General features: G+C 39.1%; 1 protein-coding gene across 1 annotated transcript; it reads right to left on the minus strand.

Moving 5' to 3' along the window:
* Nucleotides 1–27,144, minus strand: VIRMA (vir like m6A methyltransferase associated). The gene is made up of 24 exons (XM_051785259.1): nt 26,901–27,144; nt 24,276–24,391; nt 23,336–23,422; nt 22,889–22,937; nt 22,250–22,418; nt 21,262–21,384; nt 19,770–20,069; nt 17,940–19,092; nt 16,457–16,948; nt 15,587–15,741; nt 13,518–13,600; nt 12,958–13,051; nt 12,278–12,822; nt 11,479–11,714; nt 10,510–10,756; nt 8,751–8,968; nt 7,414–7,546; nt 6,669–6,821; nt 5,171–5,331; nt 4,826–4,922; nt 3,580–3,746; nt 3,092–3,423; nt 2,145–2,288; nt 1–1,690 (listed from the first exon to the last, which is right to left on the minus strand). The coding sequence occupies exons 1-24, from the start codon at nt 26,961–26,963 to the stop codon at nt 1,533–1,535; spliced, it is 5,475 nt and encodes a 1,824-aa protein (XP_051641219.1). The 5' UTR covers nt 26,964–27,144; the 3' UTR covers nt 1–1,532.
* Nucleotides 27,145–27,364: the final 220 nt, after the last annotated feature.

Consider the following 27,364-nt stretch of genomic DNA (forward strand, 5'->3'; position numbering starts at 1 on the left):
ACACAGAGAAAGTACAGATAATAGGGGTCCTTGTGGTTCAAATAAAAACCTACTTAACTTATCCAGGCAGTATAAAGCTAAAAAAAAAATAACAAAAAATTCAATTTAGCATATTACCATACTTTAGAATCATTTAAAATAGGGTTTTAAAGTTTATGAGTCTAGGCAGATGAGCTGTCCAAAGTTAAGTCAAAATTACGTAAAACAAGACCATTACAACTGGGCCTTATTTAAGTAGACTGAGACCCCTTTATACCACTTCTGTAATGTCAAGAGACCAAAGCATAAGTGAAAAATCGAGCTCAGCTAAGTCTAACAGCGGAGCTCATTTGCAAAGACTACATATGGCCTTTAGACAAGGCTACCACACCTCATCCCATCCAAAAATGCAATTAATGGCTACTGAGAATCTGTTAATTCTATGAGACCCATGGAGCCCAAAGGAATGCAAACTTGTAAAACAAACATGTAAACCTTATTTCAGTCACTGAATTCAATATGAAAATAAATTCAGAATTGACTCTAGTGGTGACATTTCTTTATTAATTCCTACTCTTCAAAGTTTTTCTTTTTGCACTGTATCTCAGTCTAATTGCAGAAACAACAGTCCAAACCAGCTCTTCAAGGGGAAGGTTCAGCATCACTGCCTCACTGTGTGGTTGCTCAGTGTATACACCTGTGTCTCTGCCTTCTCCTCCACTGTGTAAGTCAGAGGAGAGGCAGGTAACAAATAACCTCCAGGCATTTAAGGGTACAGGTATCTTGATTTTTAACTGCAAAGCATATGCTGCTTTCCAATGAAATAACACTTGTGCTCCTAATGCAAGAGCCGGAGTTGTAAAGTAAGTGCTGGAATGTTGTCTTGTGCTCCCTGAAGTCAGTGACAGATTTTAATCTAGTTTTACCTGGTGTGGGACCTTAAGTTTCTAATCACATTACTCAAGATGTACAACAAAACCTACATAAATTACATTTACATTTGTATTCTTTCACTGATAATTCATTTCAGTCAATCTTCTATCATCTGCTACTTCACCTGCTGTCAGATGGACCTCATTCATTAATAACTCAGGCTGGTTAAACAAAAACAAAGGAAGAAAAGGGCTAATGGCTCTAAACCTGAGAGAAAAAAACTAAAATTGTCTTACATATATATTTTTTTAATTTTCTTGCAGTAATAAGTCACACACAAAACACCTGTACCTTTCTTTTGGCACAATGAATATTTTAGAAGTCCTTCAAGTCTCAACTCAAAAGAGCTGCTTTACTGAGTATTGTCTACTGAAATCCACAAAAAAATTGAAACATTCTTCCAAAGGCAACAAAAAAATTTACAATTGTACACAAAAAGTCTTGAATTTTATTGAAATTTCAAGTCTTGTATCAAACAAAAGCTTTTTCTTCAGACAAAAATATTCTCTTGGTGTCCTCCAGATACCAGAAACTCTGAATTGGTCCTTTAGTGACACTGCTTTCTTTGTCATCTTCACAGAAGTCCACAAGGTTGGGCTGTTCCACCATTAGGTCTCATTTTATCGTGTGAAGGAACGTACATGACGACCTCTTCCACTGCCTCCACTAACAAACTTTCCTCTTGAGCCACCACTGCTACTACTATTAGCACTTGTCCAAGACGGTCCAATTCCTCCGCGGCCTCTGGAAGCACGATCGCGAGGACTCGGTCGGTAGCCTTAAAGCAAAGAAAAGTATACTCAGTTGGAAAAAAAAAAAAAAAAAAGCCCTAGGCGAAGAAGCTGCTGCGAAAGCGTAAGGAACAAAAACGAGATGAGATACAAACAGCGGCTGTTTCCTCCTTTTAACTGTCACCTTTCTCTTAGGCAAGCATTTCTGCTTGAGTTGCGCTATAATTACCATGTAGGTACGAAGACAACCGAATGGCAAAAATCTGAACGCACAATTAGGTTCTGCAATCAAGTGTTCAATTCAGCAACTTTTATGGGTTACAGGGCAGGTCGTACGACAGCACGTATTTGACACAGTCTCAGTGACAACTGTTCATATATGCTTAAAACATTTGCTGAATTTCAAGGTGTCTGCAGCATCCTTGCATGGTTTCATTTGTAAAGCAAAAATGAAATTCAAGGAATTCTCTATAGTTCGATGCCCATATGAATACCATGTACCTGCTGAACTTAATGGTCTCAGTGGTGGCAGTGGACCCCTGTTAAAATTGCTTTGACCACCTCTACTGTCATTGTAGGTTCCCCTGGGCGTACTCTGTGCACTCCAACTTGAGCCTCGAGTGCCTTCACGACGACTGTAATTTCCTAGATAAGAGAGAAAAACCCACACATTGTTGAGCAAACATCACTGGTTGTGGTTTTTTCCATTTCAATCTTCACAATACTCAAGTTGGCAACATAACATTTACATGATTCAGATAGATAAGGTTACTCTGCATTAACATACCCTCAAGTATTCTAACTCAAAGTCTACAAGTTACTGTATTCTACACAAAATAGGGGGAAAATATCTATTTACCAGGCAAGAACTCAAGCTTAAAAGACATTATCCAGTGTATTAAGAGAGACTCCTATACTTTCAGGTTTTGTGATAAAGTAAATCCTACTATTTATAACTTTATAAATGGAAGTATTTTCTGCTTCTATTTTGCAAGGACTTGCCCTAATTATACGATGGAAAGGAAAGGAATGCAGCCTTTTCTCTATATGAAAGAAACTTAAATACTGTAGCTAGTATCTGCAGGTCCACTGGAAATTGCATCTTATTCTTGTCAGGAACTTCTATTCTTTTATTCCAAAGCCTCATTTAAACCCAGAGATGTACTGTCGTGCTTGATTCCAGGAACTACAATGTCAAAAAAGGCAGAGAAGCATTCCAACAGTTGCTAAAACAGCTGACTCCTTTTGTAAAAGAGGGAGAGACAGCCATCATAGGAATTCACAGCCTTGTTTCAATTCTGCAGAATTTGAGAGAACCTTTTCTGGTGTCAAACAACTTATTTCAACACTGATTCAGGAACATCTCACACCAGGGACAATTCACTGCTCAGAAATTGGGTTAGTATTACTGAGGCATTTACTCCAGTTCTAACATGGAACCAACATACCTTTAGAAGCAGGTGGTGTAAAGAACCTGTTTTGACTGTGAAAAGCTCCTCGTCCTCCTCGATTCCCTGAGAACCCACCACGTGAAGAAATCTTCTGTGACACCTTTGGTGGCCTTTTGGCTGGTGGTATCCCATCTGGAGCAACCACTTCTTTGCTTTCTGCAGCAACAAAATCATCCACGTGCATGGAGGGTGGCCTGCTTGTATTTTGTTTCCTCTGACGGAAGATATCATGCGGCCGAATTCCTTGTCCAAATCCTCCCCTGCCTCTTCCTCTTGGTGGTGGCACAACATGAGCTCTCTTTGCAGGCTCTATGTACTCAGATTTCCCACTGTCACAACAAATGATTTATTTAGTTAATGTAAAACTGTATTCATACTGAAGGTCAGGCATTCTCCACATTGGAGATGCAATCTGAAAGGTATTTAACACTTTTAGAACACAAATCAGTGCTGAACACAGAGTTAACTCATTAAACTCATGTTACCTTGAAGTTATGAAGGTCTCATGCTTGTGCTTGCCGAGCTTGAACCCTTTTGTGGTTTTTGTGCGTCCAGGAGATGATGGTTCTGACAAAAATGATCTCTCCAATTCAGCTTGCAAGTCAAAGTCACTGCAGCCCTTCTCTGACAGTTCAATTAAGTCAACTTTTACCTGCAATGACAGAATTGAGTTTTATCACAACAGTCATTACTAGCACCTCTGAAGAAAAAAACATGCTGCACAGGGAGAGAGGATATTCAACTTGGGCCCTTCTGGAGCAAAAAAGCTCCACCCTCTACCTTTTAATGCTGTAGTGTGGCTCAAAACAAAGAGCAGCAGTAATAATAAAAAAAAAAAAGCAGCAGAGCTGCAGCAAAATTCTCCTGATAGTTCTGATTCTCAGCAAAGTGAGTGGCATAGCTCTTAAATAGAAACATCTGTCTTGTCACTAAATGACTTATAGTGAGGCAACTCTCTTGCTTAAGCTACAGCCCTGTAATTTATTAATGCCACTTTTATATATGAATCAACAGTTTTGGTTTTGCTTAAGCAATTAAAACACAAGTATCTTTGCATGTAAATTAAGGAAGAGTAAAATTAAAAACAAGTGAAGGCAATGAAGTCGACAGAAATGGATAATTTCTCACTTAAGAAATTATGACAGTGCCAGTTGCTTAATTCCAGGGAAAAAAAAAGGGGGATGCTACTGTATATTTTTCACAATTAGCTTTACAATTTAGATTATAAAAAAAAGTTTCAAGTACTGTGAAAAGTTTTTGTGCAAGTAGTTTCATTTACTACTGCCATTTTCTCACTTCTGTTACATTAGAGCAAATATTTAAAAAAAAAAATATAAAAAGTGTAGCTATCAGGCTCTGTGCATATTTCTGGAATGACAGAAGATAAGCAAGGAGAAGCAAATAAACCACATTTTTTTCTACTTTTAACACCAATTGCAGAAAAGGCCCATCAGCAATGAAAAAGCAGGTTGGGAGTGACACAACTGTTTCTCTAAAGAAGATGATTTCTGCACTAGAGCACTGCAAGAGGTCCCAATTTTTGTGCCTGCTTCCAGATGAATCTGAAGGCATTTGATAGAGGGATTGGCATTTGTTAAAGGGGCTATCTGGGTCAATTTAGAAGGGTGAGCTCAGGAAAACAAACCGCTTGGCCATGACTTTCTGAAGCTACTGGCTCAGATTAACCCTTGTTTTTAAATCCACTTCAGTTATGGTAATGAAGCCTTTTACCATATCCAGATCAGTGTCTATTTCTTCAGCCTGAAAGGGCGAGAACCACATCGACTTCAGCTGGTCATCCATCACATCTGCCAAGACATAGGTAGTCCTGCAACAAAACAATACCAAATGTCTGTTTGGATGTGAACTACAACCGACTGCAAGCACATGCAGCACTACTGAACCCAGGGTGAATGTTGCTGCCTCATCCTTGATACTTGCATGACATTAAATACACTGGGACTCGCAGGCAGTAGTGACAATGGTGATGTTTAGATTCTGTTATACTCATGCATAAATTACTGCATTTTCTTTAGTAAATCACAGGTAGAATGCTCCCACATATAATAATTTTACCTGTTGTTAAACAAATTCTGAAGAGAGTCTGGTGCAGAAAGAATAGGCTCTACATCTTGGTCACTCAGTGGACAAGAATCACCTGCTGATTCCAACATCTGCCTCACTCCAACAATGTTGTCCAGTAAGGATTCGAGGCCATCATCTTCCTTAGAACGATCCTGTGTCAAAACAGGACAAGTCAGAACTTTTTCCGCTCCTCAGAGAAGAATATATGCTTTGGTTAATTATAAAAAAAAAGGGGGAGGGTACTATACAAAACAGACTCTCCAGCCACAAACAGGGGATCTAAGAAACCTGAATACACAAGAGCAGAGAGCTCCTCAGTGTGGTATAAAACAAGCCATGTCATCACATGCATGTTCTAGTTTTCATTCCCAATTGATGCAATATCCTCCCTAACAGTCCCAAGGAAGACATTGCCCCAAGTTTTATTTAAGAATCCCTCTGCAAGAGCATTCCAAAGTTCTAAGTGCCTGCTATTTCTCATTCAGAACAGTTGCAGCTTTTAATCTCTTACCACAGATGTAGGCAGACAGGGAAGGGACAGAAAGGAATATAGCACTGGAAAGGCATTTGTGACCAACAGGCTGTGGAGCAGCTGTTTCATGGATTCTTCTAAATTAGTCATCTGCTGCATGGCTGCCATCAGTTACATAGGATTAGATTTGAATATTAGAGTTAAGTTCGCAATTAGAATCGCAGAAGAGTTGGATGCACTGAATTCTGCACATCCTCTAGTCCAAACCCCTCCACACACACTTGAAGCAGGACTATCATCAAAGCCAAATCTGGTCAGCCATAACTTTATCCAGCCACGTCTGAAAAAAGCTCCCAAGGCATGGGATTATCCTGCTCTCACTGCAGACCTTTGCATTTTTCCTAATGAAGCACACAAGTTTTCTGCTAAATAAATCCTAAAAAGTTTACTGAAGTCTCTCTGGATTGAGGCTTTGCTGTTTGTCATATTAGTCACTCCCCCAGCTTACTGTCATCTACAACTTCACTGAAGATGTGCCCATTGTTCAGGTCTCCGATAAAAACATCCACCAGTATGACACCCCCAGTATTAACTCCGCTTGTTACCAGCCATCAGTAACATCGAGCCGCATTAAGCCGTGGTTCATGTTGCTTATTACATTAACAATCTGCTTCCCTACTACCCAGTGCTCTGTTGTATTCCTTTGCTGCTTTCCATGACACAGTTACCTGCCTATGCTCTTAATGTGTGCAGATACTCTCAGCACAAGGGACCCCAAACCCACCTGAAATGTCTTGTCATTACCACGCTACAAACAGTAAAGTCAGAATCCATCCTGCATCGGAACAGGCGGGTTTGGATATCAGTATTAAAACAATGGGAACAGCAAGTACCAATTCTGCAAGGTATGCCAAGATTTGTGCATCCTTCTCACTAAGAAGGTATAGTTTATATTGTTTTCAAAACACCTTCAGATACAAGACCTCAACATCAACTTGGTTATTTAAATTCTTGTACCATAACATGTTTCTCCAGATCAAGCAGCAGGTTCTCTGGGGTTTCTTCTTTGTTCTGCAGTAGATGCTTTAACTCTGCAGTAGTTAGACCCAGCGTTCTGCCTGGATGGGATCCATCTGTTTCCATAAGGCTTCCGTCATCTCCACAGCATCCCTGAAATATTTGACAATTGGGAAATATGTACACATTACTGTTCATTATACTTCAGGACTGCAAACCCCTTAAATTCAAACCTGCATTAGAGCAAGTCTGGCAAAACAGGAGTTCTCTCTTGATTTAAAAACATATTATGTAAATTATTTTAACACAAGACACTTCGATAGGCAAGTTTAGATGCTGCACCAAGATGAATGCAATGCTTTCCTACATAAGCTGAGGTTTGTATCACAGAACTAACAAATATCTTTCTAGTCTTTTCTTTACTGCACAACAATACAGCAACTCTCTAGCAGGATTCTGTGAATCTAAAACCTGGACACTACAGCATGCTATTCACTTAGGAAATCAATATGGACCAATATGCCTTTCTTCCTACTGAAAAAAAAACACTTACTAAATATTTATTCTGCTCAGCTTTCACAGATTTCATTAAAAACTAAAGATGGCACCAACACTACTGATGGGAAAGGCTTACACAGCAATCTCCATAGTCAACTGCTTTCTGAAATAACTGTTCCTGAACATGTCTCAGACTGCACATTTCAGAGAAATGCAGCTGAATTGTAAGTATTCAATACATACTCACCAGAGTATCAGAGTTCAGAATCTGCCGCATAAAATCCAAAAATGAAGATGCCAGTTCACCCGTGTCTTTGCTAAAACTAGTTATTACTCGCTTTAATACAGTGTACAGAGCACTACTGTGTTTTCTTAGAGAGCTGTTTTAAAAACAAAAAGAGAGAAAATATTTTATTAGTGCATACATTGTGACCGTACCACTTTAACTTGTTATAAGAAAACCACATAAATGCAAAGTAAATCTGGTAAATTTTCAATTATCAAGTTGAGCTTTGATTACAAACCTGGAGCTTCACTATTTTCTCTGTACAAGACTGTTCTTTTCACCAGTGCTGTCTGCAGATATTTCAGACCACCATACAACTATATGTACTAGCTCCAAAACCTGCAGGAAATTACATTTTCGTCTTTGGCAGAAAAGGGACAGAAGTACAGAAATATCTGCTTGAACAAGGGCCTTAAGTATAAAGCAGGATCATGCTTGCTGTTACAATTTCACTGCATCCCATGATGCCTAACTGCAGAAAACAAACTGCAAAGGCAACATCAACACAGAAATAGCAAGGTTGTGCACCGAAGCTGAGGTTGGATACATGGGATCGTAGAAATAGCAGCATCCATAACCGGCTCACTTTTCATTTACGGTTGTACAGCTTCTTGCAGTCTAACAGCACTACTTAAAAGAGTGCTTTGAACACCTTTTATCAACAAGGTTCCTTCTTCTCTTTGTGAACCTCATAACTCTCTCGCCTCTGCACCTCACCTTCAGCAGACAGAAACAGGTCCAAATACAGGACAAGGAATTAGGTGTCAAAACAACACAATACTGTCCAATGTATGTATATATTCTGTTAGTGGAGTCAACAAAAATAGTATGGGGAAAAAAATCCTCATTTCAAAAGCCTTAATTGCCTGGAGGTCAGAATACTCAGGGGAGGTGCAAACTGAATCCTCTCAAAACAGAGGGAATTACAGACAGCTCTCCAATGTCCCAGTCGAGAGCTGTAATTACTGGGTTTTTCAAAAGGGAAGGACATGAGCACTATACCTCATTCTAATCCTTCAGCCTTGGAGCAGGAAATGAGTGTACAAACCTTTTTTCAGTACTTTGTTTATTTCTTGAAAGAAAGTGCTCCTGTGTGCACACTGCAGAAATGATTCAGAGGTAAAAATCTCAAGTGAAGGAGACCAAAATACTGACTAAAACACTGAAGGCCCCAAGGAGAAACAGAAGTTTAGGTGCCTTATCCTCAACATTTTCTATAAATTGGGTAGGAAATGATTTCACACTGCAGAATTTTTTAAACAACTTCAAGCTGCTAGTGATATCATAAAAAACCATACCTCTTTAAGTGATAGAAGCCATAGTCATGCTCCGTAAGGAACATCATTGTTCGGATACATGTCAGCAGACAATTGTAACTGCTTTCAGAATTAGTTAACGTTTCCATCAGAGAGTCACAAATTAAGGGCATCAGATCTTTGCTTGGTAAGGAGTTGGAAAGCTGCTCTGATTCAGACACGGAGCCTTCTGATGAACTTGGTAAAATCAGTGCAATATCCTAAAAGAATGATTATTACAAACATAGTAAAAATGCATTCTGTATACCAGCAGTAACTAGAAACCACACATTAAGTCAGAAGCACTAGTTTCTTTCGCTATCCCTTTATCATCTTATTCCTGTATCTCAGTTATTATTGACCACTAAAATATTAATCTAGAGCATCCTTTTTATTTGGTTCTGCTAAGGATTACAAACCATTATTTATTTTAAAAAACATAAAACCTTCAAAGTGTGAAATATGATGGCATAGCCACAACTAAAAACCAAACAGTCGTTGAGTAACATACATATTTTCTTGCCTAAGTAGTCAAAATGTCCCTTAACCTCAAAACACTGATCAGATTTCCATGAGTGGCTGAGGTCCCTTGGTTGGTTCAGCCTGGAGAAGAGAAGGCTGAGGGGTCACCTCACTGCAGACTACAAGTGACCTGGGGGGACAGGGAGGGGCAGGTGCTCTCCTCCCTCTGGTGACCAGTGACAGGACACAAGGAAATGGAATGAAGCTGCATCAGGGGAAGTTCAGGTTGGACACTAAGAAAAGGTTCTTCACTGAGAGGTTGGTTGGTTGGTCACCAGAACAGGCTCCTCAGGGAAGTGATCACGGCATCAATCCTGTCAGAGTTCAGAGAACATCTGGATGACAATCTTAGTCACAGGGTTTAGATAGTCCTGCAAGGAGCAGAGTTGGACTTGATGATCCTTATGGGCCCATTCCAACTTGAGATATTCTATGACTGTGGTTCCATGAAAACTCAGAGGCTGCAGACACTACTTAGGAAGTTTAAGGTCTACTGTCACCTCCACATTTTACATTAAATAAAACAAGATTGATTTTCAAATGAATTTGCACGGGCAGAGAGACCTAGTTTATATGCAAATGGCTGATTATCTCTACTGACCAACAATGCCCAATGTCTTTCATGTAAGTGGGTAAGCACTAAATCAAATACATGCACTAGTAGGACAAATAATGACATGCCAATCTATATACACAATAATGAGAAACTAACAGGGCTAGTCTTTGAATCAATTTTCAGGTAACATCTCTTATCTTGCTCTAGTAATTTGCACCTTTTTTAGTGGAGGACTTTTACAGTAACAGCATAGCTTACATATCTTTATATTTGGAATATATTTTCAAGAGGTTTCAGTTAGACAACTCAGAGATACGTATTTATTTAGGCAAGAGGTGAATAGTGACAACTCAAGTTTTGTCAGTGGCCCACAAGGAGAAATGACATCCCTCTCTCAGCTGAGGGGACAGGCAATTTTTGTGCCATTGAGTTTCTGGTCTCTAATGAGCTACCAAAACAGTGCACATAATGCAGAAGATATCTCATGAAATAAAAGTATTTACATTCAAGAGCAACAAGACAAGTCTGCCAAAGCAGCCAACCGTGCAAGTTTTTAATTTCTGTGTTTTAACAACGCTGATTTTTTTTCCCTTTTGGAAAAAAAGCAAGCACTTAAGAAATAATCTCATTTAATTTGTCTCCTACAATTAAAAACACACATTATGCATTAAATACAGAAAATACCTGATCACAGAGGGACTGCAGAAGGGAAGTTACATATTCAGCACACTGCTGATGAGTGACATTGTCTCCAGCCGATCGCATCAAAGCCAAGAGCTCCTGGAAAACCTCTACATACTTTTCATCTCCTTTAGTAGTTCCACTGATAAGATGCAAAATAGCTGATTTACAAGCTTTATGTGAAGCCAGGGCATCCAATAAAGCAAGCAATCGAGTGGTCTGTCCAGTGTACTGTTTCTCTTCTGAGTTGCTGAAAGGATACCAATGCACCATGAAAAAGTTGTTTTAAAGTGATCTCAAAAACTCAGGAACAAGTCATATTTCTGCATTTTAGAAAAAACCCGCCTAGTTTACGTACGTAACTTACAGTTTCATTCACTCTTTGAAAACTGCTCAACTTTCACTATAGAACTTCTGGTTGTGTCATAAATTAACTAATCTACTATGCATTTAACACACTATAGGGCATCTAATCATATACAGATAAATATGCTTTTATAGAAACAGTATCTATGTGGATAAATATGCTTTTAAAGAAGCAGTACTCATTGTTTCAAAACCCTCTGTATTGGTAGTGTTCAACTTCCTCCATCTTACAAACACCTACATATATGTAATCCCAGTATGCAAACTTTACTGGACTACTTTTCTTATTAATGCAAGATGGATCCTTAAAAGCACAGGCAAGATAAGGCTTTGCAGGGACAGCCTGAAAAAAATCTTCCTAAAATACTTACCATAAACATACAACATGAAACTGTCTACGTCAAAACTTAAAGGTACGAGCTGGTTCCTTGGCAACATTGAGCATTATCAGGACACAGTATATAGCAATGGACTGAGAATTCACTCAGACCATAACGAATAAATAATATTTCCAAAAGTATTTTCCTCGTGCTAAATCTACTGCACAGAACCAAGGTGAATTTAACAGTTCATTAAAGAAGTCTTTGCAACAGAAAACAAAGATACCTTTGCAGGTCTTCTACAATCAGATCCAACACAGTCCTCATAATGAGAAGAGCAGTAGGTGAAGCCAGGTCACACAGTTGGACACAAATACGTCTCAACATGTGCTGGATAGGTTGGCAGGACGAACCGGAGAAGGATCGAACGATCTCTTGTATCAGCTTGGCCTGCACGTGGAGGTGCATACTCCACAGCTTCCTGGTGTTCAGTGCCACTGCAATGTCATGTGCTTCAATTACCTGCAGGAACAGAAAGACAGGAGGGTTTTCCTTTCAACTTTTATCATAAAACCTGAATTCTACCACAAGATATTAACAAAGACCAAGTACTGTCCTCATCAAAACCATGGGATGCCATTTTCATTATTACAACCGAATTACAGGGCACAATTCCGGCAAATTAGGTATTCCTTCAGGAGCATTATGCTCTTATGCTCGCTTATAGATCACAAATTCAGGATCTATGACAATAGAAAGGGGAGCCTTAATACACCAAGAGTTTGGCATTCAGGGTTAAATTCAAAGGCTTCATAAACAATCATTTCAGTAACAGAATGGGAGTCTAGATAATCTCCCAAGGAATGAAAGAATAACGTATGACTGCTAATTCAAGAAAAATGCTCCGACTAATATCAATTTTGTTTCTGCCGAAAAAGACCAATCTACAAACAATCTATATGAACACAAATGCTTTACAACTTTAATTCATCCTTTCACACATCTGTTTTTTCCACAACTATGAAAATGGTCTAAGGTTATACATACAAAAAATTCTTTAAAAACTAAATAAATCTAAGTTTTACCTGAGTAGTCTGCATGGGCAGTGGAAGAGGCAGCAATTCTGAAAGCAGTATAAGTCCAGAGAAAAAGCCTTCAGGAATTCTCAAAATTGAAGAGAGAACTTCCTTCAGCATTAAGGACCAAGTATTGTTCGCCAGAGTTTCTTCAGAAATGGTAAGTTTTTCATTAACACCTTGAGTAAAAGTCAGTAAGATATCAACAATGTCATTCTGAATCTTTTGCTCATCGCTATCTAAGCGGCCTGAGAGAGGAATAGAGCAGAGGAGCATGTGTAAAGAAACAAGTGCTGCTGGAACACGCATGTCTTTGAATTCAAAAGATCCACCCCTCAGGAGTTCTGTTAGCATTGTTTTAAGGAGAGTAAGGGTACAGCGGGCCATAGAAATGGTAGTAACTCTGTGGAGTGTGGTGCCCATGTTGACGTGGAGTCGCCAAGGCTGAATAAGTATGCTGTTCAGCTTCTGTAATACCCGGATAAAGGTGTCCATTCCCTCGGAAGAAAAGAGTTGAATAACTGCAAGATTCCATTTAAGGTCTTTCTGTTGACCTGTACAGAAAACAAATAACATTTCTGTATGTCTAATTTCTCCTGGGCAACCACAGTTACACTTTACGCACATTTAAGTAGAAGACTCAAAAAACTACAGCTTGTACTTTAACCAGTATATCTGTTAACCATTACCTTCTACCAGAGGTGGTGGACATGCAATGTGACAAAGAACACGAAGTGCAGTAGGAAGACCAACTCCATCTGGGGTCATCAAACTGTCAATATTCTTTCAGGGGAAAATTAAAAAAAAAAAAAAAAAGGAAAGAAACTATATTACAAGGAAGGACTTTATGAGTACATCACTAGCTTAGTATTCAAATTCAATATTTAGTTACTGTAAGTATGCCACAGAATTTAAGTGCAGTTATCCCACTCTTTGGGAAGCAGTCACAAATAAGGCAGAAGCAAAAAGAGGAGGGTCAACATTTGCATTGTGGTTTTATGGGAAGCAAAAAGATTTAAATAATTGGATCTTTGCGTCATATATTTACATTAGATTTTGTTTCAATTAATGTAATAGTGCAAGACCTGGCCTAGATCAGAAGTTTTAATTAAAACATCTGTTTTGGGTAACTGTATACATTTTTAAATATCAGACATTAATACATATCTAGGACAAAATATCAAATTACAAAAGGTCCAAGTTTATAGGGTCCAACTAAAAGATAGCATTTTATCTGTATTTTACTAACCTGTTTGATATATTCAATAAGATTTGGAATACAATTTATTTCAAATCTAAGATTTTTCAAAGGTTCAAGCCATTTGCTGAGCTCTGAGGGAAAAAAAAAGACTTAAGTCAGTGAATTTATCAACATAAAACCTTTTTCAATCAAAATGTACGTAATTTACACAATAGGTACTAAGGCCAACTCTGAAATTTGTGAGGCATATAATGCAGCTGTAGCCAGCTAAAAAGCATCAAAAAATAAGACTTCAGAACAGGCAATATATGTCATGTCCACAGACAAAATTACTCAAGTCAACTCGAACACTCAATTTTCATCTCATTAACTGTATTATTTGTAATTAAACATACTTTATAAAAGACACTAAGGGTCACTGTCAGTCAAAAAAAAAAAAAAAAGAAGCCATCGAGAGCAAGAACCAAAACGTTCTTCTTGATGTACAGAATAGCTTATTATAAACTGAGTACAAAACTTCTATTAAATACCCAAATGGAGCCAATCTCTGCACCAGTAACCTTCATGCTGGAAATCCTTATAGATTAACAGTCTCTATCTTAGTCCAGAATCACCTGAAAGTCACAGGTTTTTGTGACAAGAGATTTAAAATCCATTGTTCCTAAAAACATTTAAAAGAACACGAAGGCTCAAAGATCGAGTGGATATGAGTTGACAACCACTCTACGACTGATTTCATGATTTAGTTTAATAAACTAGCCCCACTTCTCATGAAACTGTCTGATGATCGGGCGAGGAGCAAAGAAATAAAAGCATGGCAGAGAAGAGAATTAAACTAAAACTTTGAAGTATTCTGATTTCTTTCAGTGCATTTAAGTTTCGGAAAAAATTATTGTTATGTCTACATGTGTCAAATAGGCAGTGCAGAGCACAACTCCAGATATCGGTTTCAATGTTCATGTGCCAAAATAATCCCCAGCAGGATTTTTCCGAGTGACCCGGGACTGATCAGTGAGACAACACAAGCCAAGAACACAACAAGACACAGCTTGGAGGTCAAAAGATTTAGTAACAGGGTAACATGGACTATTCCATGCCAGTTGGCCTTGGTGACAGAAAACAGTCCCAGGATTATTCGTTAGTTAAGACCCTACAAGACTACATCTCTGTCCTGGTTCTGGCTGGGAGAGAGCTCTTTTTTTCTTCTTAGTAGCTGGTGCAGAGCTGTGTTTTGGAATCGGCATGAGAACATTGTTGATAACACACTGATGTTTTGGATGTTGCTAAGTAGTGCTTACCCTAAGTCAAGGACTTCCAAGTGTCTCACGCTCTGCCAGTGAGGATCTGCACAAGAAGCTGGGAGGGAGCACAGCCAGAACAGCTGACCCAAACTGGCCAAAGGGGTATTCCATACCACAGGATGTTATGTTCAGTATGAAAACTGGAGGGGGTTGGCTGCATGGGGCCAACCACTGCTTGGGGATAGGCTGGACATTGTTCAGCAGGTGGTGAGCAATTGCATTGTGCATCACTTGTTTTCTTGGGTTTTCTCTTTTCTTTCCATTTTATTACAATTATTACTATTATCATTAATATTATTATTATTATATTTTACTTTATTTCAATTATTAAACTGTTCTAGTCTCAACTCACGAGTTTTATTGTTTTTCCCCAATTCTCCTCCCACCCCACCACGGGAGGGTGAGGGAGTGAGCAAACAGCTGTGTGGTACTTAGCTGGCAGTGAGGGTTAAACCACAACAATCATGATAGTGAACAACAAAAATAACAGTCAGCTTACTGACTAGTTAGTCCACTTTTACTCTCCTATTTTCTCTCCTATTTTCAACACAGAAATAATTTCAAACTTCCTGTAATTATCCAAAATTCATGGTAGTTAGCACTGCTTGAGAAATAATTTAACTATAAATAATTTGCTATTTAACTCTCATTAACAGAAAAAAATTACACATTATCTCAGTGACTCAACTAATCAGATCCAGCTGGAAAAGGAATTTCATTATCCAACCCAGACGACTGTGAAGCACCAATTATCCACACATAAAAGGTTTCTTCTATACATTCAAACAATTCAGTTGATAATAACACATACCATACCTTGCAATTTGGTGTTATTTTCGTCTGCTTTACAAAGCTTCAGCAAAGGCGCTGAGTGCTGTTCCAGCATTTGGACATCACTGGAAGACTGTACCACCAGCAAAACAAGGATGCAGGCATAATTATAAGCAACTGACTTCTTAGACTTTGAGTCTCTGGAACAACAATAAGGATTTTCTTTAGATCTCAGCTAATACAACTGGCTGTCAGTTAGATTTGCATTATTTGACTCCTAAAAATCTACCTACAGAACTTTTACCTTCACCAAGGATTGCCCATATACTCATCAACAAAAAGCTCCCAAACAATTTTCACCTATGCTTTTTGATAAGTGAACACTTTCTTGTACATTGACTTCATACTTATTTCAGCATCAACAAAAAATGTGAGTCAAGTGGCACACAAATATTTTCCATAACTTTGTCCATTTTACAAATCTCATTTTAAATGCACTGCTATCTAAAGTAGTACAACTGCCTGTCCAAACACTGACTGTATTTAACACTCAAAAGAACTCAAAGAAGCCCAGAGAAGTGTACAGTGTCCAGTTTCCAAGTCAAATCTTTTGCTTGTTTCACAGTCAACATTTTATGTTTGAATGAAAACTACCTACTTACTGACTTCTTTCATATAACCAAAAGTCTGTCCTATATATATTACAAAACCTTTGTGGATGATCTACACAGATTTTGGGTACTAAGTACTTGATTACAAAAGACAGACCTGATTTTCTATTACATTCTTGTACTTAGATGTTGTTTTGTTTTTAAAAACATCATGATCTAAAAGAAAAATATTTTAGATTTACTGAATAATTTATAAAAGACAGATACTTTTAAAATGAAAAACTTTAGGAAACACATAAATTACCCTAAAGCTTCTTTGGAATAGTACTCCATTAAAGTAATAAGACTTTGGAGATTTTTTTCTAGACTGAATACGTGAGCCACAGCAGATCTTCCCACAGGGTTAAAAGTGATCAAGTAAAGGTTGTGAAGTGTTCCCAGCAGATCTGAATGGTCGGTCTCCTCGCTGGCTGTGCACTGCTGGAAGTGGCAGAACAATTCTGAAATGCACTGTAACGTCTGTGTTGAATGCAGGAGCCACAGGGCAAAAGTATCCTCGTTGGCACCATCGGATTGGAGACCTTCCTCTTGATCTGGATCAGAAAACTGACAAAGTGCTCTAACCAACAAGTTTGTTGCTTCGTGTTCAGAAATAAAGAAATGAAGCCCCTTCTGTGACTGCGCCAGGAAACGCAATATATCTCGTATAGCTTGAAGCACACCTGGATGTGCACCTGTCACTGGAAGAGACAGTAGCAAAGTAATGCATTCCAAGAAATGGTGACTGTGAAGATACCTGAAAAAAAAGAAAACACAAACAAAACCCAGGAAAATAATCAGCAATATTACAATCATCTGTCAACATTGCACAAAAACATTATATAAAATTACATGCCTCCTAGCTTCAGTACTTATTGCTCTGTGGACTTCGAGATATAATAACTAATTACAAAGTAGTACAAAACGTCAACCTTACAAAATGTAATTGCTATAATACTTACAAGAAATAAATCCCAAACAAAAAACCCTGAACCTTTTCTACACAAAGTAGCAAATTATATTTTATTAAATTTGCTGCATCTGAATCATTATCAATGCCGCATTAATGTGCTAAGAAATCAATCATTAGAGCATACATAAGAGACAATTGCTGAAGATTCTTTGCCTCTAGATACATTCAGCCATGACTTATAACTCTACTATCAAAGAAACCTGCTAGCATTTAGAGAAACACTTTCTAGACAGAAACTTGCTAACAGGGAAATACTCATGGGATCTTTTAAGTGGCTGAAGGCAAGCAGGCCTCAACTCCCCTGCCTGTGCTGTGAAACAGGGAGTGACGCTGACACAACTGCGTGACTTCTAACTGAGGCTGACTTGTATCTTGCCACCTCAACATGCAGACAGGGATTCCCGACCTGTTTTATCCATACACATGGACAACAAAGGGAAACCACTCTAGATCTATAACAATTTTCAAATGGGACAGCAGCTAGCACAACTGGGCAGCATCTGTGAAGGCGACTCAAGTACAAACACAGCACCGGTAAGAAGGAGAGGTTAACTTCTTGTTCTTATATGCAAGCTAGGTTGATTGAAAGCCAACACAATAACAGGTACATTAACTCATCAAACTCTCTCAGACTTTATAAGCACATCCAGAATCCTCAAATGAAGAACAAAGTGAAACATCTAGAAAAGTGTTAGTCAACCAAGTCACCCCTGAAATATATCTCTACCAAGCCAAAGGAAATATGCTCTAGAAAATGAATTTGCCACTGCCATACCTAAACAGGACAGGGTAAGGATCATCCCTTTCTGGAGGGCCTGTAATGCGTGCCATGGTTGGGAAAGATTTCACAGGTGGCTGAATCATTGTATGAGGAGCAGTTTCCATCAAATGGAAGATCTCTTCAAGAAGACTAACAAGTTTTTCCATCTCTCCTTCGCTTATATTAGAGGACTCCAAAAGATGATCCATGTCCATAGGAGCCTCCACATCATTTTCATATTCTTGGTTGGTTCTTTCAAGTCCTGCCAAGTCCTGGTCCTGCTCTGGCTCTGTGTGATTAGGAAGAGGAGGTGTGTTCTCTGCTAACTGATCAACCACCTTTTTAATGTCTGACAGAATCTCGTAGAAGTGACATTTCTGGAGAATTGCAGAACCAGCTGTAACCACTCGCACAGTCTGATCTAACAGTATGAGTTCCAGGAGCTTCTGATAACCACTTTTTTCATGTACATCTACGCCACCTCTCAGAAACATTTCCATTCCCTCGGTCATACTAATGACACTGTCCAAAGCTTTAAAAGCATTAAGTTTAAGGGAGGATGATACATGATCTGCAAATAACAGTTCAAACAACACATTAATAACTCCTGCCTGCAAGAGTGCTGTTATTCCTTGAGTCCCACATTCTCCTAATGATGATACCAGTTTTGTCCCAGCTTTGAGTTGTCGAACATTCAAAGCAATGGGCTGTTTGAGAGCCACCTGAAGGTTTAAAGCTTGCAGGGTCCAGTCTACTAGCTGGGTAATATAGTCTTGCTTTGTGTCTTTCACCAGCAGGTAGCTCAATCCCTTTACTATTAAACTCGGAATTTCTTCTAATGCAGTGACCCACTTTGCACCCCTTTCCTCTTGATATAATTCCAGCAGTTCAGTTAATTTAACTGAGGCTTCCACTGCCCCTGAATTTTCTTTTTCTGGGTCTTGGTCTTTTATTTTACCAACTTCATTTTCAAATACAGTCTTGTAAGGGCAGCTGAAGTATAAAAGAGGTCCAAGCTCCTTTTCAAAAGGCTCATATGTCACAGGGGGCACAGATGCCAGATCCTCAGGAGTATATTCAATATCAAAGCTTGGATACTTAAATGTTTCACGTTCCAGATCAGCAATTCCATCTTCATCACTTGAAATCTGCTCATAGCCATCATCTCCTAAAAAGAAGAAGATTCAGTTAAGAATAAACATGTTTATAACTGCAGAGAATATTTTCAAAGTAATAATTTATTTATTACAAATATTACTGGCTAGAGAACAATCACGCACTTACATACAAAAAGCCTTTTCTCTCCAGATATAAGCGAAAGCCCCATCTGATAGGGGTTTTTTATGTAATTACGGAAACGTTTAAAAAAATGTATAAAGCAGAAAGTGTAACTTTACTTAAAGAATATTGTCCAATTTTCTTCTTTCAATTGCACCTATCATAAAACTTCTAACCTGAAATTTTGCACAGGCATGGACGGGGACTTTAAGTAATACAGGAAGATGACAACTGACCATTACATAACTTAATTTGGTTTTTAATTAGGAAATAATGTCTTTCACTACTTTCCTATATTTTTAAACAAAATATAACACGATTGAATGTTCACTCTCACCCACACAAGTTGTATCCATTTTCCTCTATTTATAGAAAGGAACAAGAAGTTTTACTATAAAGATAAATATTCATTCTCAAGGGATGTTGGAACCATAAATAAGGCAGGCAATGGTGCAACAACCAAGGAAAACATATCCAGTTCTCTTTGCACTTAATCAACATAATGGTAGTGCCATCAAAATTTGATAAACCTCTCTTTTTTCCTTAACTCTTTACAACTTCACTTACCTTCACCTTCTTCCTCCTCTTCACCCTCTTCTTCATCTTCATCTTCCTCCTCTTCCTCTTCTTCCTCATCAGCAATACTCTCTACTGTATGACCATCATCATCATCATCATCCTCTTCCTCATCCTCCTCCTCCTCAACATCCACATCATCATCATCATCTTCCCCTTCTTCTGGTTGATCTTCCTCCACTTCTCCATCATCAGAATACTGGCTTTCTTGATGAATGGATGTTCGATCAGGAGAAATGGGCTCAAAGTAATCCTCCCTATGGTCCACATCATCTTCTTTTTCCCCAACCACTAGAAATACATACAATTTCAGAAATAAGACTACTTCTCTGAAATCTAATGATAAAGAACTTTCGAGATCATCAAGTCCAACCAATTAATTCAGCACTGCCAAGTCCACAACTAAACCTTGTCCCTAAGTGCCTTCAGGGATCATGACAGAACCACCTCCCTGGGCACCTTGTTCCAATGCTTGACCACCCTTTCAGTGAAGAAATTTTTTCCAATATTCAAGTTAAACCTGCCCTGGCACAACTTGAGGCCATTTCCTCTGCTCCTGTTATCTGGGAGGAGACTGAACCTCACCAGGTTACAACCTCCTTTCATGTAGTTTACTGAACAATAAGGTCTCCCCTGAGCCTCCTCCTCTCCAGGCTAAACAACCCCAGCTCTCTCAGCCACTCCTCAATAACAACTGTGCTCCAGAGCCTTCACAAGGCCCCATGGGTGGATCCCACCTGGCCCCACACACCTGGCTGACCATTCCCTCCTAGATTATGGGAGGTTCATTCTGTTCCCTGTGTCTGTCTTCCAGCTCAGGGGTTGGGTAACCAGAGAGCAACTGGTGTTCCTATTAAAGACTGAGGTAAAGACATCATGAGGTACCTCAGACTTTTCTGCATCCTTTGTCACTGTGTATCACCCTGCATCCAGTGAAGGATGGAGATTCTCCTTAGCCCCCTTTTTTTTGCTAATATAGTTATAGAATCATTTTTATTGTCTTTTATGGCAGTAAGTATGTTTTAGAATTTTGCATTACATACAGTGGAGACACAAAAAAAGGCATCTTAAACCTTCAGGTGATTTGACCGAATAAAACCAATCACTTAGTTCAGTAAGACTATGAAGAAATATGTATAGGCTTCTTGGCACTTTTAACCTATAGAGTGACCAGAGAACTTGGCAGATGCTGCAGAAGGATGGACAAGGACAACAGAGTCAACAGAACAGTTATATAAAATATGAGCAGCATGTTCAAAGAGTGTATTGATCTACAGTCAATAGCCTCCATCTACTAACTTTAAAAATAATACAATTTAACATAGCCAACAGATTTTTTTTTTCTAATCCCTTTTCTAAAACTGAATCTGTCCAGCAGGAGTATCAGCAGACAGGAAACTTGACACCAGGCAGGAACACAAAATCCTGCCTCCTCTAAAGCAGTGATGTACAGCAAGTAAAACACAGTCTGTTTTCATTCTACCTGACACTGGCATAGGTTCATCCTCATCATCATCAGGAGGAGGAGGGCCTGGAGGTGTCCTTGGTCCCCTTGGTTGTGGTCTTGGAGGACTGCCATTGAACTGGTCTTCCTTCTCTCCATCAACTATATTTATTGTGAAAATAAAAACTTCCATTTAATGGAATCACAGGAACAGAAGCAGAAAGATTTTGTTTTCAGTGCTACTTTTGATGAGGGAACACCTTCATTGCCCAGCTCTTATTTAACCTTTATTCTGTATCTGGAGTTTTCTGAAGTCACTTATTCAACACTACTGATTTCTTTTAATATACTACTGGTTTAAAACTTTCATGGGTAACTGCCAGTTTTGGCTTGGACACTGGCCGTATTGAAGCTCAACCAATAATATCTGAGTTGCCTTTAAAAAAAAGAGTTTACATTTTACTCAACTGGCTTTTACAGTTTCCAGCTGGTTTTACTACACAGAGTATTCAAATTTTGCAGTCTAATACTCATACTTTGAACAACATAGTTCTAATTTTAAATCTAACACCAAAATTGAAGCCAAAACTTGATCACGGATTCTATTCATGGCCATTCTAAAACCAATGCCAAGCAAACACTCTTCTGTAATGTACTTTACAAAGTCACAAAAGGAAAGTTAATCATGACTGTGAAATTTTCTTGGTATGATTTTAATACTATTCTAATAATTTTTTTGATATTTCAGTCATCTACATTTTAATGAGTTCACAGAAATTAAAGTGCATTTTGACCATCGAAAGTAATTAGCAACAGATCAAGTAACCCACTCTCAAAATGCACTGGATGATAATATACTTAAAACCATTCAATATAAATCTAAAAGAAAATACAAAACCAAGGGACAAAGGTAAAAATGAAAGCGAGTGAAATCCAAAATGTGAAAGGATTGGCGGTTTGTTTCTCAGATGGGATACTACAACACTGATTTAAAAAAAAAAAGTCTGTGTGTTCTCACAAGGCTCACCATGTTTTGGATTTCTTTTCAAACCAGGCTGTTGCTGGGGAGGTGGTGGCGGAGGTGGAGGTGGAGGGGGCGACTCTCTCTCATGACTTATTACCCTGTCGACTGAGCCGTATATTGCCAAGGTCAGACAGTTGTACCATCCCCTAAGAACCAACCCATCTGTGTTGACCTGTTGGGGTTTTTAAAAAAAAAAAAAAAAAAAGCAGCACTTAAAAGACAACTTCAAAAAAAGTTAATTTAATATCAATGTATTGATATCTGCATAAAAGCCAGGAGGAAAACCAAACATTAAAATACCTCTTTATCCCACGTTTTGAAAACTGAGAAAATTTTAAATACATCAGTCTTTGCAACAAATAATCTTTCCCTATAAGCATTAAATTCCTTGCAATATATATATTGCCTAGATAGATCCCTAATCTACTACAGCCTATTAATGAAAAAAAAACCCAACAAACAAAAACAACAACAAAAAAACCACCAGGAAGACTCTAAAGTAAGGAGTATCTAACTACAGGCAGGTTTTAGAATATGGTTTTAAACAACAAATGCCTCACAGAGTGCTGATACGCCACATATTTATACCTAAACGACAGATATGTAGGAAAAGAAGAGGAAGTTCAAATCACATTACATTACCTTTGCATTGGGTCTGAAAATAATTGAAGTGTTTTCATCATATTCAAGGCTATTAAATAAAATATACAAAGTCATTTTCTTCATTAGTATAAAGCATGCTTACAGAAATAAAACACAGCAGTACTAAACACAGAAGCCAATAATAAAACAGTGAACAAATACATACTGACAAAAACAAGAGTACAAAATCACTTATTTCTACAAAATTATTTTCATTAATACATATAAGTTTAAAAATAACAAAACCTTTTCTTATTTTAAGCATGAAACCCTGTCTTCCCACACAGATTGGAGGAAAAGGGTAAGTACACAAACTAGTAAAATCCAAACCAAACATGAAAATCATGGGAGATATAGAATTTTCTACTGTGCGTTTTCTGCACTATAAAAATTCCCAGGAAGAAAATGAAGATAATGAAGACATGCACTAATCTTGAAAGAGCTTACCTCCCCAGCCGATCAAAAACAGGGGCGCTTGGTTTGCTGACATTGTTGAAAAACAAGTCCAGTTGAAATGAATGTGGGGATGTCTCTCTAAGAAACAGAATAAAGGTAAAAATTAGATTAGTCGAGCTCCTTCTCAGAGTAAGTGTCCTAGTTAGAACAGCTGGAACTGTTCATCCCAGTTCATCACTGGATGGGTGTAACCCAAAACTGTGTATTCTATAGCCTTCCATGCCATTTCCCAGAAACTGTTGTCAATAGACTATTTGCACCCTCTGCCCAGAGCAGCCTGACTCCTCAGGCTATAAACTAGGAGGGTGCTTCTGTCCTCACACCCATTGTGGAACTCTCTGACCTGAGGGAAGTACTGGGCATTCCTGCCTGAACTGGAGGATATATAGTCTTGGAGTCTTGGAACTTTTTTAACCACACGTGGGATCCAGCGGAAGACTGCAGACCACCACTCTCGACCGGACTGCAATCACCACTTTTGACCAGACTGCACCAGCACTCTCACCAACAGGTTTTTCCCTCTCCTTTTACTTTGGACTCTGGGGGCCAAAAGAACACCACTCTGTTCATGCCCCAGGGTGCTGGGTTATACATTTGGGTTTTGTGGGTTAAAACCAATTGTTTGTCTGTATAATCGTACTTATTGTATTATTTTATTAAATTGTTATTCTGACTTATAATCTCTCTTTTGAGTTGAGTTCTTTTCCCCTGCTGGTTTATCTTTAAACCAGAGCAGTAAGCAAGACTAACAAGGGAAAAAAAATCCAAAATTATACTGTTTAAGTAATTCCCAAAAATACTTACAAGTTCAGCAAACACATAAATGCATTTTACATTTTTATATAAAAGGGTCTACTGAGATATAAAAGTTTTAAAAAAAAAAATAACAGGAAGGTGTTCCTTACTCAGATACCCAGCGTCTTTCACTCACCCATAAGCCCTGTTGTCAGGCAAACTTGTGTGAGCTCTCACTCCTGGAGGAATGACACGGACTTCATTTATGTAAACCACGCACGGAAAACGAACTACGTCTATATTGGTACTTTGCTACAAAACAAAGAATAAACAAAGTCTAAGAAAGGTAAAATGCAAACAGCATAATGTAGCCATAGTCTTTACTAAAAGAACCAGGATTGCAATCTTAATAATAATAAAATTCAATTCTGTAAAATGTAAACACTATTAGACAGAAAAATGGGGTTTTTCACTTAATCTTCTGGCACTTTTCATGTATTTAACAGTATTTTTTACAGAAAATGTTACTGGTTTATTTACATAATTCACTACCTTTATTTGCAAGAATCTTTTAAAGACTAACAGGTTTTTTTCAGACAGAAGGTACATGTGGTTTAACTTTAAACACTATCAAATTTAATATTTCAAATGTAACACTAGAAATTCCAATGACACTATAAATCTGTTTCACTAGACCTGTACAAAAATCCCATATGTTTATTTCTCCAATTTTGAAACAACATCTGAAAACCTTTTGCAAATAACATTTCTACTTCCCACACAGAAATAGCAATTACAAAGAATTCTTATGCAATCCAAAAAGATGTTTGAGCAAACTAAGAAGTAATCATAAAATCACAGTAACCTCCCATGTAGCAGCTACCAAATAATTAATGCTGGAAGTCTTCTCTCACTAAATTAACTGTATTAGGTCTTATTCTATTGATCCATCACCTCTACCATATATGAGCTCACAAAACAGTACACACACATCAATTACTTGTCCAAGTGTTTACCAACAAAAAAATGAACATTTAAAAAGTCAAAATGGCAGTCAAAATTTACATAACTCACCACAATCAAAAAGCAAATGAAGCCAGCAGAAAGCAAGAAAGTACTAAGATTTTTAGAAAGCTAATAAGCAATGAAATAGACACAAGTAAAGTTTTAAAAAGCTTTTAAGATGTGCTTTTGGGAACACATTGCTGCCATCTAATAAGAAAAATCTATGCATACATTTTTTAGCCCACAAATACAACACCTTGGCCTAAGGGCTGATATTAAAGCTGGATGCTGGAACTGAAGGAATCCTGCTAGGACGGGGAGCACAGATCCATTAATAGGAACCAGGTAAGTGCAGCCTGCAAGGAGTGAGGGTGGTGGGTGCCCATGGCTTTGCCTCTAAAACATGTCTGTGTGTCATGTGGGAGTCTTAGATTTCTGGAGGAAGGGCAGCTGCTGCTGGGAAGGCTTTTGTACCCAGGAGCACTGCTCAGAGTAAAGACAAATTCCTCCTTAAATGATAAGTGATTATGCCCTGACAGCCACTTATCAACATCATCGAGATGGCAAGTGAATCCAATACACTTTCTCTACAAAACATTAAAAAAAGAAAACCCTACATCAGAACTGCTCAACACAAGTAAACTGAATAGCTAAGCCAAATAATTAATTTTATTCAAAAACACAGCAGTAGTTTTCAAGAACTACAAGTTCCAAGGCAAGACTCATGATCTGCTTAGCTGAAGAATTAGCATAACATAAAGAAGGCCTTTAAGGAACATGTAAAATACATTTTGTATTTTTCTTTAATAAAAATTCAGTATGATTCAGGTTTAGAAAATGTCACTGGCAAGAATGAAAGTGCCAGAAAACTTAGTACACGATTAAAAACGTTCAACAAGTGAACATACTGTCCTGGAGAGGAACAGGAGTGGCTACCGTTTCCTACCCAGGGCAACAGCAGTGGTCAGTATTTTCTGCCTAACATTGTCTGAAATAATAGAATTAAAAATACACTTGGACCTAGCTAATCCTGACAGCTAGAAATAACTTTTTAATTGCTTTTGATTGCAGCATCAGCTCAAAATACTCCATTTTCTTCCCCTAACACCTGTCGATGAACACAGTCAAGATATTCTATGACTCTGTAGCATCTTTGTCATGTTACGCTACACAACCATTTTCCCCCTGATGGTCCCTTTTTTCCTCCCTGAACAGCGAAACAGAGTGAGCCCTGGGCAAACCTGCTGCAAGACCAACAGTTTCAAGGATGCTCAGGTTCCCAATGGCCTCGAAGTGGAATATTTGCACCATCTCCCACTGCCGAAAAAATCTATAAATACTCATCTGTGCACGATGCACAGAGACTGCATAAATCCAAAAGAATATCTCACAAACAGAAAAACACCTCTTCTCATCATCAACTACACAAGAGCATCAGGAACCTCACAAGTGGCCGGGTATAGCCCTCTACCCGGCTCCCTCCCTTATCGCCTTCTGCAAGCACGTTTATCCTCTTTGTTCCCCACTCGCCTCTGTTATCCGTCACTTTTAAATCTTCGCTCCCTTCCCCCACCCTCCGTCCCGGACGGCGGTACCTCAGGCTGCCCGGACAGCGGCTCGAACAAGGCTTCGGGTCGGGGCAGGCGAGGCGGCGGCGGCCCCTCAGCGGCCCCTGCCCTGGGGCTGCTCCTGCCCGGCCGCCGCCGGGGCCCGCCCCCAGCAGGGGTTCCACGGCCGGCAGAGGCACCGGAGCGGGCAGCAGCCGGGAAGAAGGGAGAGGGGGTGAAGGGAGCGAGGAACCCACGCCCCGTTTTACCTCCGCGCTCTGGTGCTTGAACGTGTCCAGGAACAGCAGCTCTGTGGCGGCCTCCGCCGCCATCTTGGCCGGCCAAGGGGGACGCGCATCCGGCGCGCGCTCCGGCGCTTCCGGGGCCGAGGGCGGGGCCGGGCGCGGGTCCCGACGCCCTCAGCGCCCTGAGGGGACGCAGAGCCCGAGGGACAGAGCCGGGGCTCCTGAGGAACTCAGCGAGTCACAGAATGAATTAGGTTGGAAAAGACCTCTGAGATCGTCGACTCCAACCTATGACTTGCTAAAACTCGGGCCGCAGTCGGGGTTGTGAGCGGGGCGATGCCCTCGCTCTCCACAGAGTCCCGTCCCCGCTGGGCGTCACCGCAGCGCGCGCCGAGCCTTTGCTTCTGATATTTCGGTTTCACAAGTTCGGGGCCGGCTAATTTCAATCCTGCCTAAGAAATTTCTTTTGCAGCCTTTGCCGTGCTTAA

The sequence above is a fragment of the Manacus candei genome, unplaced genomic scaffold, assembly GCF_025592945.1.
Source record: "Manacus candei isolate 608988 ecotype Guabito, Panama unplaced genomic scaffold, ASM2559294v1 h1tg000019l, whole genome shotgun sequence".
Lineage (NCBI taxonomy): Eukaryota > Metazoa > Chordata > Aves > Passeriformes > Pipridae > Manacus > Manacus candei.